The sequence below is a fragment of the Tetrao urogallus genome (assembly GCF_951394365.1).
Source record: "Tetrao urogallus genome assembly, chromosome: 9".
NCBI lineage: Eukaryota > Metazoa > Chordata > Aves > Galliformes > Phasianidae > Tetrao > Tetrao urogallus.
In genome coordinates this window covers 7,113,943-7,126,203 of record NC_136822.1, presented here as the reverse complement: position 1 = coordinate 7,126,203, position 12,261 = coordinate 7,113,943, and the positions used below count along the sequence as shown (strand labels likewise).

General features: G+C 43.7%; 1 protein-coding gene across 1 annotated transcript in view; it reads left to right on the top strand.

Moving 5' to 3' along the window:
- Positions 1 to 12,261, top strand: part of EPHA4 (EPH receptor A4) — a gene marked incomplete at both ends in the record, with an annotated part of 88,747 nt that overhangs the window by 47,479 nt on the left and 29,007 nt on the right. The window contains one exon of the mRNA XM_079539667.1: positions 1,282 to 1,620. Within this exon, the coding sequence (XP_079395793.1) occupies positions 1,282 to 1,620 (339 nt within the window). The remainder of the gene's footprint in view (positions 1 to 1,281; positions 1,621 to 12,261) is intronic.

Here is a 12,261-nt window from a genome sequence, read left to right as displayed (position 1 = left end):
AATATTTTGAAAAATTTAAGAAGCTTTCATAGGCTCTCCAGTATCTTGAATGAAAACTTAATTTGTGACTTCCTACAAAATTACTTCCTGTATTTTACTGGCAGTAACACCCGCATTTACAGCTCCAACCGTGCATAATGACTAAGGATTGCCATCTTCACTGCAGTCTGGTTTGGATGGTTACATTCTGCCTGCTTCATTCTCTCTCTGTTCCATTTCTGTTGGGTACTGTATTTTACCTTGTGTCCTGTCCCATAGTACTGTGTGTGTAGTTCAGAGAGCCATTGTGCTCAGTCCCAGAAGGGGCTGCGTTTTGATGGCTGCGGAGCTTTTTGTGTTGTATAAAATCCTTCGTCTGTTTCACGGGGTTGCCAGGAATCATTCTTGTTAAATTTAAGGATAGAAAAATGTGTCTCACCTCAACTGTATTGAAATTAGATCAAGGATCACAGGATTAGCTCTTCTGCATTTTTAATGTACTTATTGGTTCGGAGCCTGTGGGGATTGATGCATATAAATGAGGTTTGTGCCTGTGCCTGGGCTGTGAAGCAGCCGGTGGTGCTGGGCTGGTCAGAGCGGCCATTTCCATTGCAGTGGGCCTCTGCCCCACACCTGGCTCAGACCCACTGTATGAGGAGTGTGGGGACCTTGCTCGGTGCCTGACTGCTCCCCTCTCCCCCCATGATGGAGCCAACCAGGCAGCTCACCTACAAGATGTGGGTCTTTGTCTCCTGTCCTGTGGTGCGAGAGCGCTGTGGGCTCCAGTTTTTGCTGAATGTCATCTGACATCAATTTGTGTGGAAAATATGGCAGTTCTGTTCCTAAAAAAAAACAAAACTTTGTAATACTGAATGATCAACAGTTTCACTGTTTGTCTGCATGTGTGTAATGGGGGACCATGAAAATCTCAAAGCGGTGGTTTGTGCATTTGATGGTTTGCACAGGAGATCATGAAAAATGAGTGTAAAATATACCAAATGAATGGCTTAGATTTCAAAACAAGTATAAGTAACACAAATGAAAAATACAATTCTTGTTCGGTTGTAGTTGTGGCTTTCAGGTTAATTTAGAGCTGGAAAATATTGTTTCTTCATCAGATGAAGAGATTAAAAATTGTCCTACTGGTTAATTTTCCATCTTCATTAAGAACACAGAGAAGTAAAATTCTGCATGATCTCTGCTGTCACTGGCTTCATTGGGATTGCCCACACAGGGCCACAGGTCTGAAGATACTATGTGACATTCTTGCAGTTACTAAAAAGGTGGAATTTTTCTTCCTAGGCCCTCCATCTGCACCCCAGAACCTGATTTCCAATGTCAACGAGACATCGGTGAACTTGGAGTGGAGCGCCCCGCAGAACAAGGGAGGACGGGAGGACATCTCCTACAACGTGGTGTGCAAGCGCTGCGGGGCCGGGGAGCCCAGCCGCTGCCGGTCCTGTGGCAGTGGTGTGCATTTCAGCCCCCAGCAGAATGGGCTGAAAACCACTAAGGTTTCCATCACTGACCTCCTGGCACATACCAACTACACCTTTGAGGTCTGGGCAGTGAATGGAGTGTCCAAGCACAACCCCAGCCAGGACCAAGCTGTGTCAGTCACTGTGACAACTAACCAAGCAGGTAGGAACCTAAATGCACTTTTGATTCTGGTCTCTTTTGCCTGGTTTTAGGAAAGCTGTGGTTTCCATTGAATTTTGCGTGAGAAAATGAACCCAAGGTACCCTAAGATGCGAAGCTGGGTCAAACTCTTATTTTCTGGGTTATTTATATGGATAGTTTAAACTGTTAGAGCTAGAAGAACCGAGGAGGGTTTGAGTGGTGTAGCTGGTTACAGAATTGCGCTGCAGCATGCTGCAAGGACACTGGGAGGCATTCTGCAGAAGCAGGACAGCACGGCTGCTGTGGAGGATGCGGAGGGGACAGAGCCAGGGCTGCTGAGCAGCTCAGCCCCTCCTCAGCAGACCCAGCACATGAGCACAGATGTGCCCGTGGTGCTGGCAGAGGGCACAGCACAGCTGAGGAGCCCTGCGCTGCACTTCTGCCTTCCCCAGAAAGGGCTGGGTGACATTCAGAAAGAGCGAGTAGGTGCTCACTAGCCTGCATGTTAGCTTTGCTTTCCCTGCAAAGTCAATTAGATTCTGCCCCATTATTAAATAAATACCTCCTTAACCTGCTGCTAACAATATTTCAATTGATCAGATCTGGCATTACTTGAGAAATCCTACATGAGCTTTCATCTTTGTGCTGGCTGATTTTTGCATTTCACTCATCCGGAAGAGTGAAATGCTCTTTCTGTTTATACCTGATTATTTCAGATATCCTAAGTGCTCCCAGTTTTTTCAGTTCCTTGTGCTTGACCTAACAAAGGTTGCAGCAGAACAGGGCTTAGCTTTGATGATCATTTGCATGATTTTTTCCTTTAATTACTTGAGAATATTTCTTGTTTGCACATAGCTAGGGTTTCAAGCACAGGATCCCAGTACAGTTTTTAATTTAATGAACAGAATTATATACATTTGAATGTGACACTCTTCTATTTGCAAATTAAATGTACAGACTGTGAGACTGGCTACAAGACTGTCAAACCTGTTATCTAATTGCTCACAGCACCCATTGCCTTCAAGTCCCACAAACGTTGCAGGCATTCAGCACCTCGGAGCGTAGCTTACGGGGCTATCATTTATCTGCAGAGTTATGGTGTAAGAGACAATATGAATAATGTATATTCTGAGAATACTGGACTATGTGTGCTGTGGATTCTGTTTCCTAGTAGAGGCACATGTAAACTAGGTATGCATAATCAAAACCCGCAAATCCAAGCTGTAGCCCACTGCACTTCAATATTAACAATGAGAGGTGAGTTCAGTTTTGCAGTCACAGTTGCACACAAAATTGTCAGGTCCCAATTGAAGGTCCTTTGAAAATCTGGTCCATTTGTTTAGTTCTTTACATGTGCAGTTGACGGTACAGTGGTGCAGTATCCCTTTCAAATTATAACTCAAAAATCAAAACTGTCTGGTGAAAAGACAGAGCCATAGGAGAAAGCTTTGGGAGAATGCTGTCATATGCTATATGAGAAGAAAGGGTTGAGAATGGCAGCAGGGACTGAGTTTTTGTGCTGTGAATGCTTAGCAAAGAGTATTTCTGACTGATTCTGGCGTGTGTAAGGATTAGTGGATGCATATATGCATAAATGAGTGGCATCCATCTACCGTGTGAAAATTCCACCATCTTATGCTTTAATATGCAAACCGAGATCTGATTGAATATGCAAATAAGAATTGATTTTGTTTATTATCCATGAGTAGCAGTTTTTCACATCAGGAAATTTGTATTTTTGCCAACATTTCCAATTATAAAACAGGCCCAGTCTATCAAATGCTTCAGAGGGCTGGAGAAAACCACTGGTATATGTGAAAATTAACTCCAAGGTGCTAGTTTTCTCCTGTTCTTTGCACAACTTTGTGTATTCTGCATAAAAGATCTAAATAGAAATCTGTGTCCTAAACCCATAGATCTCAGCTAAGATAAACAGTACTTGAATATGCAAATAATCCCGCTGATTTCAGTGAAGCTACTTGCCCAAGTAAAGATTTGTAAAGTTGGGCCCTTGGGTTTTACAAGTACCGATCTGTTTAATCACTGTAAATGTGTGTCTGGGGTGCAGTAAAATTCCAGTGCCACTCATTTTCTTTCACTGTATTTCATTATAAAGAAATCATGTCATGATAGAGCTCTGCCATAGACGTGTCTTTGATTTCACACCTTTCTCATACTAATGTAAAGCAACCTCAGTTACATTGCAGGAATTTCTTATTCTGAGAAAGATGAGAGTCAAACTCCTCTTTTCACAAAACTCCTTCTGTGTTTTGCTGATCAAAACAAAGCTACCAACATGGAAAATCTGTAAAGTGCGCTGTCATTTTGCTGTCTGTGTGCTTTCCAACATTTGATAGAAAAAAGCCATGTTAGCCTGGTTCTGTAGTGATGTGAGCAGTGCTTTTGGGTCACATCCTGGGGAATTTGCTGTCATTGTTTGCAGGAGATACATCTTAAATTCAGTAGAGATGATGAGTATGCAAGAGAGTAGGAGATGCTTCACCAGTCTCAAACTGTCCTCCCAGATACACAACCATATAATCTGCAAAAAGTATATTGAAATTTTAGAGCATGGTTTTTAATGTTAAAATCAGAAATCCCATTATTTGTTCGCTTGCATTGGCGCCAACCCCTAAGGAAGGAGTGCATTGGGAGGCACAGGGAAAACAATGAGAAATCAGTTACTGGTGTATTCAGCACAACACTGAAGAAACGTGTTGCAGGGACACAAAGGTGCAGTTGAAAGGCACAGGTGTTTTTTTGTTTGCTTTTGCCATTTTACTCCTGGAAATAATGAAATGAGGCTGTTTACTTTCCACCTTTGTTTAGAAACTCTTTTCAGTTTCCAGTACTGTAGAAAAATGTTTAAATGAAAATAAGCTTTTGCCATTCAAAGTGGAATCAAAAAGCGTTTGAAAAAGTATTTTTGCTGCTTCCTTTGAAAAGATTCTGGGGTTTATGGCATTAAAAAAAAAAAAAGAGAATTTAAATTTCAGGCTTAGAACCAAGTAAACATTTATATCTCCAGGAGATAGATGACATTTTAGGAATTTTTTAATGGTGAATGCAGCTTGCTATTATACATACTAGATATAATAATATTTTTGAGGTTTTTGAGATTAGAGCTGCCACTCTTTTCCTGCATTAGATAAAAAAGTAATTAAAAAAGCAAAGGATGGAGCCCCGAGCTGTTGGAACTGGCAGCCAGCACCTTCCCAGTGAGTACTGGGGAGTACCGGTACCAAGGGCTCTCCCAGCAGCAGCAACTTTTGCTCCTGGCTGTTTTTTGCTTAAATGAAGTCAGCGTTTTGTCCACCCTTAACAAATGTGAAACGATGCGTGGAGGAGATGCAGCCCGGCTCCTCCGTACGGTGCTGCTCAGAAGCTGATTGCAGTGAGGAGCCCTACCAGGCAGCTGAGTGAACAGCTCAGAAATCTCAAGGCTCCTTTTTTTTTTTTTCTTTTCCTTTTCACTAAGAATAATGCCCTGAAGCTGTTCAAAATTAAAAGTAAATCTCTAAATAGAGAGACCTTGTTCACAGCAAGCAGGAAGCTTTTGTTTTTTCGAAGGGGCACTGAACACTTTGTGTGTTACTGAACAGCTGAGTGCCCAGGTGCCCCGCAGCCGTGCTGGCTGTCCCCTGGCTGTGTGCATGGCTGAGGGCTCAGGATTTGGGTCTGGGTTTGGTGAGAGACGAGCTTCCTTCTCGTTCCTTTGCTTTCAGAAGTTAAATACTTGATGCTTCTGAATGAACAGACTGCCTGGTGATTTTTTACCTTGTTAGTTACCTTGGGCTCAGTGCGTTCTTAAGTGAACCATCTCAGTTAGGTGGAGAAGGATATGCCAATTAGGATGAGAAAAGCAGGCTAAGTAAATAAACTTACTCTTTCTCCCACTGCATCAAGCCAGCTATTTTCATACCTCCTGTGCTGAGGATCAAGGACTGATCTTATGAATGTCTCGGGCTCCCTGTCCCATTTTTCCCCTTCTGTGCTCGCCTCCCTCTGCCTCCTTTGTCTCCGACCCCCACGTGTGCTTGTCTAGCTGACTATCGCCTGTCCCCAGTCCATCTCACAGATGCGGTATGGCCGGTACACTGCCATCCGTCTCCCCCCTTGGGGCACTCCTGGGTCCCTCAGTGCCACTTGAAGCCCAGCCCCACTCCTGGGCAGGAACAGAAGTGGGTTGCAGTGCCGCCCGGAGCACTGCCGGGAGTGCCTGCATGGATGGAGGGTTCTCCTGGGGCAGCCGAACCGTGGTGAACCCAAAATACTGATGTTCAGCACCGGGAAGGAAAATGTCAGCTGCTACTACTATTTGGCCTTTAATTTTGTTTGTTTGTGTTCTTAATTCCATTAGTAAAAAGAAAAAAATCAGAAAGATCCCTGGAGGCTGCTCATGTTGTAGGTTAGAAAGGAAGGTGGAAGAAACAGGAGCCTCTAGCTTTCTGATGGCTCACAGGTTCTACTGGACTTGTTAATAGGGGAATATATTCCCATTTTGTATTTCAGTGGGTTTCCTTTGAGAGCCCATGTTTCCTTTCAAATGTTGATTAGCATTCCTCATGTGTTGTGCTGAACAGCACGGAAAATGCATATAGGGTCTTACATTCTGCCCATGCAGAACTGAATCTGCAGTCAGTAAAAATTCATGGCTGTGCATTGCCCTTGGTCAGTGTGCACTGCATATATCGACAAAGTAATAGTTGCTTAGGTAGATCAAAAGCAAAACATGCCAAAGCCAGTAAACCTAGGCTTTTGGTATTTTCTTTTTAATATGCTCCTTTCCTGGATATTTATAACTATCTATAAAGAATCACTCTATAGCAAAACATCAAAAGACATTGTTAATTAGATTTCTGTTGCAGAATTTTCTTTATGTGACAGCATGAATATCCTTAAACTACTTCTAGCAAATAAAATTAACAGATGCTCTGAAGATGGACATCACCCTTCCCAGGACCTGCAGAGGCTCCAGGTGGGGGTGCTGCCCAGCTCCTGCTTCCCACCATTTCCAGTTAGTGGTTCCCTGCGGCCAAAGGATACAAAGAGCCCTTTCCAGGGGCCTGTCTGCAGGCACTGACCGGCAGGAAACTCGTGCTGCTACCTGGGCACGTGTGAGTGCTCACAGCACCCTGCCCCCACACCCTGTTCCCCAAAAGCCTGATTTAAAAATAATCCCTTGGCAAACAGCTGGGTGTGGGCCAGATGTCCAGAGCATGGAATGTGCTTCATATTTCTGGCTGCTGCGAGTTTATTTATGCGAAATGTACATCTAATGGAAAATGGGAGTTGTGAAGGGATGTTTTTATGTTACTTTAAGGTGTTTGTACTGAGGGTGATGGATCAGCAGTTTCCTTGTTCCTCAAATGGGGCTGTGTCAGGCGTGAATTCAATAGGGAAAGAGATTCAAAACTGGTAAGCAGGGCTGATATGTGAGCGTGACACTCCGAGTGATTTGTTGCAGCATCTTGCAGAATTCCAGGCTAATTGTATGCAACTTTCTCATTTTGAATCTAAACCAGTGTGGTTTCTAAGGCTTTGCACTTATCTGCTAGACATAATTAGCAACCCCTCCCCTCATTTTTCAAGCAGAAGGGCTGGGACAAGTTGTCAGCTGCTCTGGGGTTCCACCTGCCTCGTCCGTCCTCGCCTGGCTTCTCCGGGGAATTTGGCTCCCGCTGTGGAGATTTGCATCGGAGGGAGTTACCACAAGGACTGCTGAAGCAAACCAAGTAATGTCTTCTGGGAAACCACAGGCCTTTCAAATAGAAATGTGATGGGAGATCCATGGAGATAAGTGATCCCAGCATAAGAAATTTGGGAATTGTATGGAAGCAAACAGTCAGGAATGCTCTTGGATTGCCAAATTTTAGTGTTTAGCGTGAGATTCCTCAGTGTCCCTGGGATGTCAACTGCTGGCCGTGTCAGATTTCTTCCGTGCACCTTTAATTATGTGTGTAAGATCATGTGTCTGCGTAAGGAGCTTCTCCAAGCTGACGGATGCAAGTGGGAGTTTTGTATTAACAGCTCTGTTCTTGCACAGGCTTTAACTGATGGCCTGTAATAAATGTGCAGTTGTAGGTATACGTGCTGCGGTCTTCAAAACAAAACTGGGAAAACTATTGTTGGGAGAGATTAAATTATTATTTTAAGGTAACTGCAGCTTTCCACAAAGAAATAATAATTAAAATAACAATTGCCTGCTTGCTGGCAAAGCCGTCTGCACCACCCATTTCCATGAATTTGTATTCAAGGTGGGGGATACAAGTCTTGGTCGGAAGGGAAAAAAAAAACGCTTTCTAAAGATCCTTAGTAAATAACCAGCTTCAGGGTTCAGTGAGCAGCTCAGACAAGTTGTGTGTCAGGTAGCGCCAAGAAGTAATTGCAGCATTTAAATAAAGGTTTGGTCACACTGTTGAAAGGATCTCATGTTTGCTGTGCAAAGTGAGGGTTGCTACATATCCACCTTAGGAAAAAGGCATTTAATTTGAGGACTGGTTGGCATTGGCCATATTTATAATTACAGAAATTTACTTTCAAACGGCATCAGATGTGTTCAAGTTCAGCGCTCAGTTATGGAGGCGCAGATGAACAGCTGGTAAATGGTCAGGGCTGAAGGTGTGGTCCTGGAGCTCTGGAGCATTTAACTGCTCGTTTCCTTCCGCCACCAGCGCTCTGCCGCTCCTCGCTAGCTAACTTTGCATCCAGTCTGAGCGTGTCCCTTAAGCAATTTGCAAGAAAATATTTCGACGTGGAAGGAGAATTGGCCCGAGAGTACTTGTGACTACCAAATGTTTAGCTGGGCTTCTAAATTTTCTGGGTGCTTTTGCAGCTCACTAAATTAATGGGAAAACAGCCAGAAAGACAGCAGAGTCCAGTCTGCAGTTGAGCAACAAGAAAAGGCTCCGGAGAACTTTATCAAAGCTTCCATTAACCCCCTGCTGGTGTCCTCAAACAGGATTTTTTTGAGAGAGTGGAAATACAAAAGCCGGGCTGCACAACTGCCCCTGTGTGTCCATTCAAAGGCTTTAAATCCGCACAGTTACTAATTAAAATGCCATGCAGGGCAGCACAAATAAACACAGCCAGTCCCTGAGTCCCAAAGTTTCTGCTTCGGCTTGGTTTGAAGGGCAGGATGCTGAGCTGACCTGGCAGGGATGGGCAGTGTGGCCCCGCATGGTGCAGATGTTCTCTCCTTGCATGAGGAGGTGCAAAAAGTGTGTTGAGCTGATATGCAGGAAATGCTATTTCCAGAATGCCACCCCAAGGCAGCCTGCTTTTTTTTTTTTTTTTTTTTTTTTTTTTTTTTTTTTTTTTTTGCATAGCGTTGCGTTGAACCATGAGGACTAAATAGAGCTGTGGCATGTCTGCTGGATCTCTATAATCATGTTTGCCAGGTTTTGGAGGACATCAAAATGCTGAGCACACGAGTGAATACCACTCCTTTCATAGAGAAACGTCACTTCAGATTTAGCCCCACATGTGAACTGGCATGCAGGGAGCACTTTATTATCGTGGCAAGGCTCCAGTGGGCTTCCCCTCCCAAACAAAGCAGGCAAACGCAGAGCCTCTCTCTGCCGCTACGTGAAGGATTTCATGGCGTCGTCTTAGATTAACGTAATCTGCCTTCATTACTAAATTCGGGAACCAGGATCCCAGAAGCCTTAGCAAGATGCTCGGACAGCAGGTTGAGGGTCTGGGAAAGCTGGGATTTGTAATCGGATGGTGACAAAAGTTTTTTAGATTTTTTAATACAGTTTAGAAGAGTATAGGAAACTTTGGCATCTGTATTTTATGCCTTTGGTCATTTACATTGTAAGCTTTCCCGTATGGAAAAGTCCTACTGAACTCAAAAGGAAATTATAACATTTGTCTCAGCTCTCTGAGCTCTTCCGTTAGGATTTATTAGGATTTTTATCCCTGCTATTGAATTCTATTACTCAGTCTTAAAAAGAAGATTGAGTGATTCTGATTTTTTATTAAATACTTTTACAGTTCAATAAAATCTCTTTGGTTCTGTACACATTAAAATCCATTGAAAGTATCCATGGATTATTACAGAGAGAGAAAAAAAAACACAAAAACTTGAAATTGTTATAAGCTTTGGATATAAATGTCTTTCAGTTCTGTAGATTTCTGAAGACTAAAAGGAAAGCGCTGAAGCTTTTAATTAGCTTTTTATTATTTTTAATTTTCTATGTGCAGTTAAATGGCCCCATCAATAAATAATAGAATAAGGCAGTTTCAGCTAAGTGAAATCAGAAGGAATAGTGGGCTGGAAAAGGTACCTCCTATATGAATGGAGTTCTGTGCATTGTCCATTTATTTTAGCAAACAAATAAAGGCATGATCTCAAGACAGCCCACTCCAGCGGCTCCCTGGGAAGATTGCACTTGTCTAGATAACATAGTGCGTTCTTTAAATCTGTCCTCTGAATCAGCCTCAATTTATCTTTCTTAGCATAACGGGGGATGCGGATGGAATGGCTGCACCCTTCCCTCTCGTTTATCAGGATACTCCGTGCGCACATAAATAAGGCAGGAAGCGAGAGGGACGTGCGGGCAGCCCAGAGCTCTGTTCTAGGGCTGAGCTGCCCCGTGCGGGCATGAGGGGCTGCGGAGAGGTGAGGGCTCTGCTCTGCTGCCAGCCTGATGCTGTGCTGCCAGCCTGATGTGCGGCCCCACACTGCTTCCTCCTTTCCATTTCTGCTTGCACACCTGCCACTGCTGGAAGGTATTACTGTGGTTATGCACCTGCTGGAAGGACTGCTGGAGAAGAGTGGGCTAAGTGCAGAGGGACACTTGTTTAGCACTTCTTGCAAATGTGCAGTTTGTCCTGAAGCGGAGAATATTTTATGTGCAGCAGTGAGTTGCAGCCATCACTGGTCAGAGGAGCTTTGCAGCACGGGGGCTTCCCTCTTTGGTCCAGAATGATCCTTGGATAGAAGTTACTAGATTCATCTGCTTCAAATATAAAAGTGAACTGATGATAAAATGATCTAAAAAGCGCTTTGCATGCTGTCAGAAGAAATGACTTTGAATTGAAGGTTTTGATTGAAAGTTGTATTTTTCATTGCAATCCCCAATTGGCTGCAGCTCATAAGCACCCCCGGAGGTCTGGTGCAGGAGAGCCGGGGCTCCTCTCACAGGGAGCTGTGGTGCTCCTGGGGTCCCCCTGCTGAGCTGCAAGTTTGACAGTCAGCGAAGAACTCGGCATGCGGCTCTCTGGCTGAGCTGAGTTGGGACTGTTGCTTTCCCAGGATTTGGTTTTCCCAGCGCTGTAGATCGATACTCCTCCAGGAATTAAACAGAGCAGCATTCTTTGTACAACCCCGATCTTCAGAACCTTCCAGGTTGATTTTTTGCTAATTTTTTGTTTCCAGGATTTCTAATGGCACTTGCACTGCACAGGAAGTTCTAACAACTGTCCTTCCCATTGAGGAAGCCACTTATTCTATCTAGTAGTTACTCCATTTAGGGTTTTGCTAATTGACACACCTTTTGAATGAATAATGCGCTACTTTTCAGTATCTAGCATAAAACCAAACTAATGAAACCCCTGTGTGAGTTTAATTACGTGCCACCTATGATGTAATCAGTTACTGACACCATGAGCTAAGATTTTAATTTCAGGATTTGTGTGTTTTGGGAAGCTTAAGGCTGTTCTCCAGTTTGTCCCTCATCTATTTTTTCTTTTTTTTCCTAACAAACTTGGGGTAGCTTTGGCTTTCCAGCAGCACTGTGTGCAGAATATAGTTCTCTTTCTCTTCAGCTCTATTTATGGTTTTTAATTTCCTGAGAAGTCTGCACATTGCAGTGAAGGAAGGTGGGTTCAGTTCAGTTCTGGTGAGTGTATCTGTGAGAAGAGCAGTGAGTATGAAGGCCCAGCAGAACCTGGTGTGCCGCTCGTTAATGCCCCTTACTTTTCCAAAATCACAAAGCATCTTTTCTTCCACTCAAGAAGAGGATCATTGACGGAGTACCCTAGAGCCGTGGATGTTCAGGTGCTGTCAGAGCAGTGTCCTCCACGAAGGACATCTGAACTGCAGGCTCAGGAGGGCACGTTTGGGATCCAGCCCACAGGTGCTGCTGGAGCTCATCACTGTGGTGTATCACAGTGGGAGCAAAGTGCTCATGCTTCTCTCTCAGAGGTTCTTGGCATTTGGATGGTGGGTGATTGATCTGAGAAACCCAATTGGCAAATTCTAACTCTGCTATTACTGTCGCACTTCGGAAGCCAGGATGAGATAATGTGGCCAAATCTATCTGTTAAAATAGCAAATGCTGCTTTGGGAGAATGAGTCATAACATTTATTTATTTATTTGGTTGAGAAGATGCTTCAGTATTTCCAAAGCATGTAAGTGATGGGGCAGAGGCTTTTATTTGTCTGAATTTCAAAGAAGCTTTTAAGGCTATTCTTTACAGAATCTAATATTCTTAATGCTGAGAATGAGCGATGAAGGAAGTTATTTAATACATATATACGTCATCTGGATATCTGTGTTCAAAGTAAGAAGTAACTGTGTGAGACTGAAAGAGAACAGCATTAACATTTGTTGCCTTGGGTAATGAGTCCCACATTTGCCCCTTAGTGGCTCATGCCTGGTGGCACGGTGTGAGCGTGAAAAAGGAGCAGTGAGCAGGAGTGGGTTCTGTCAA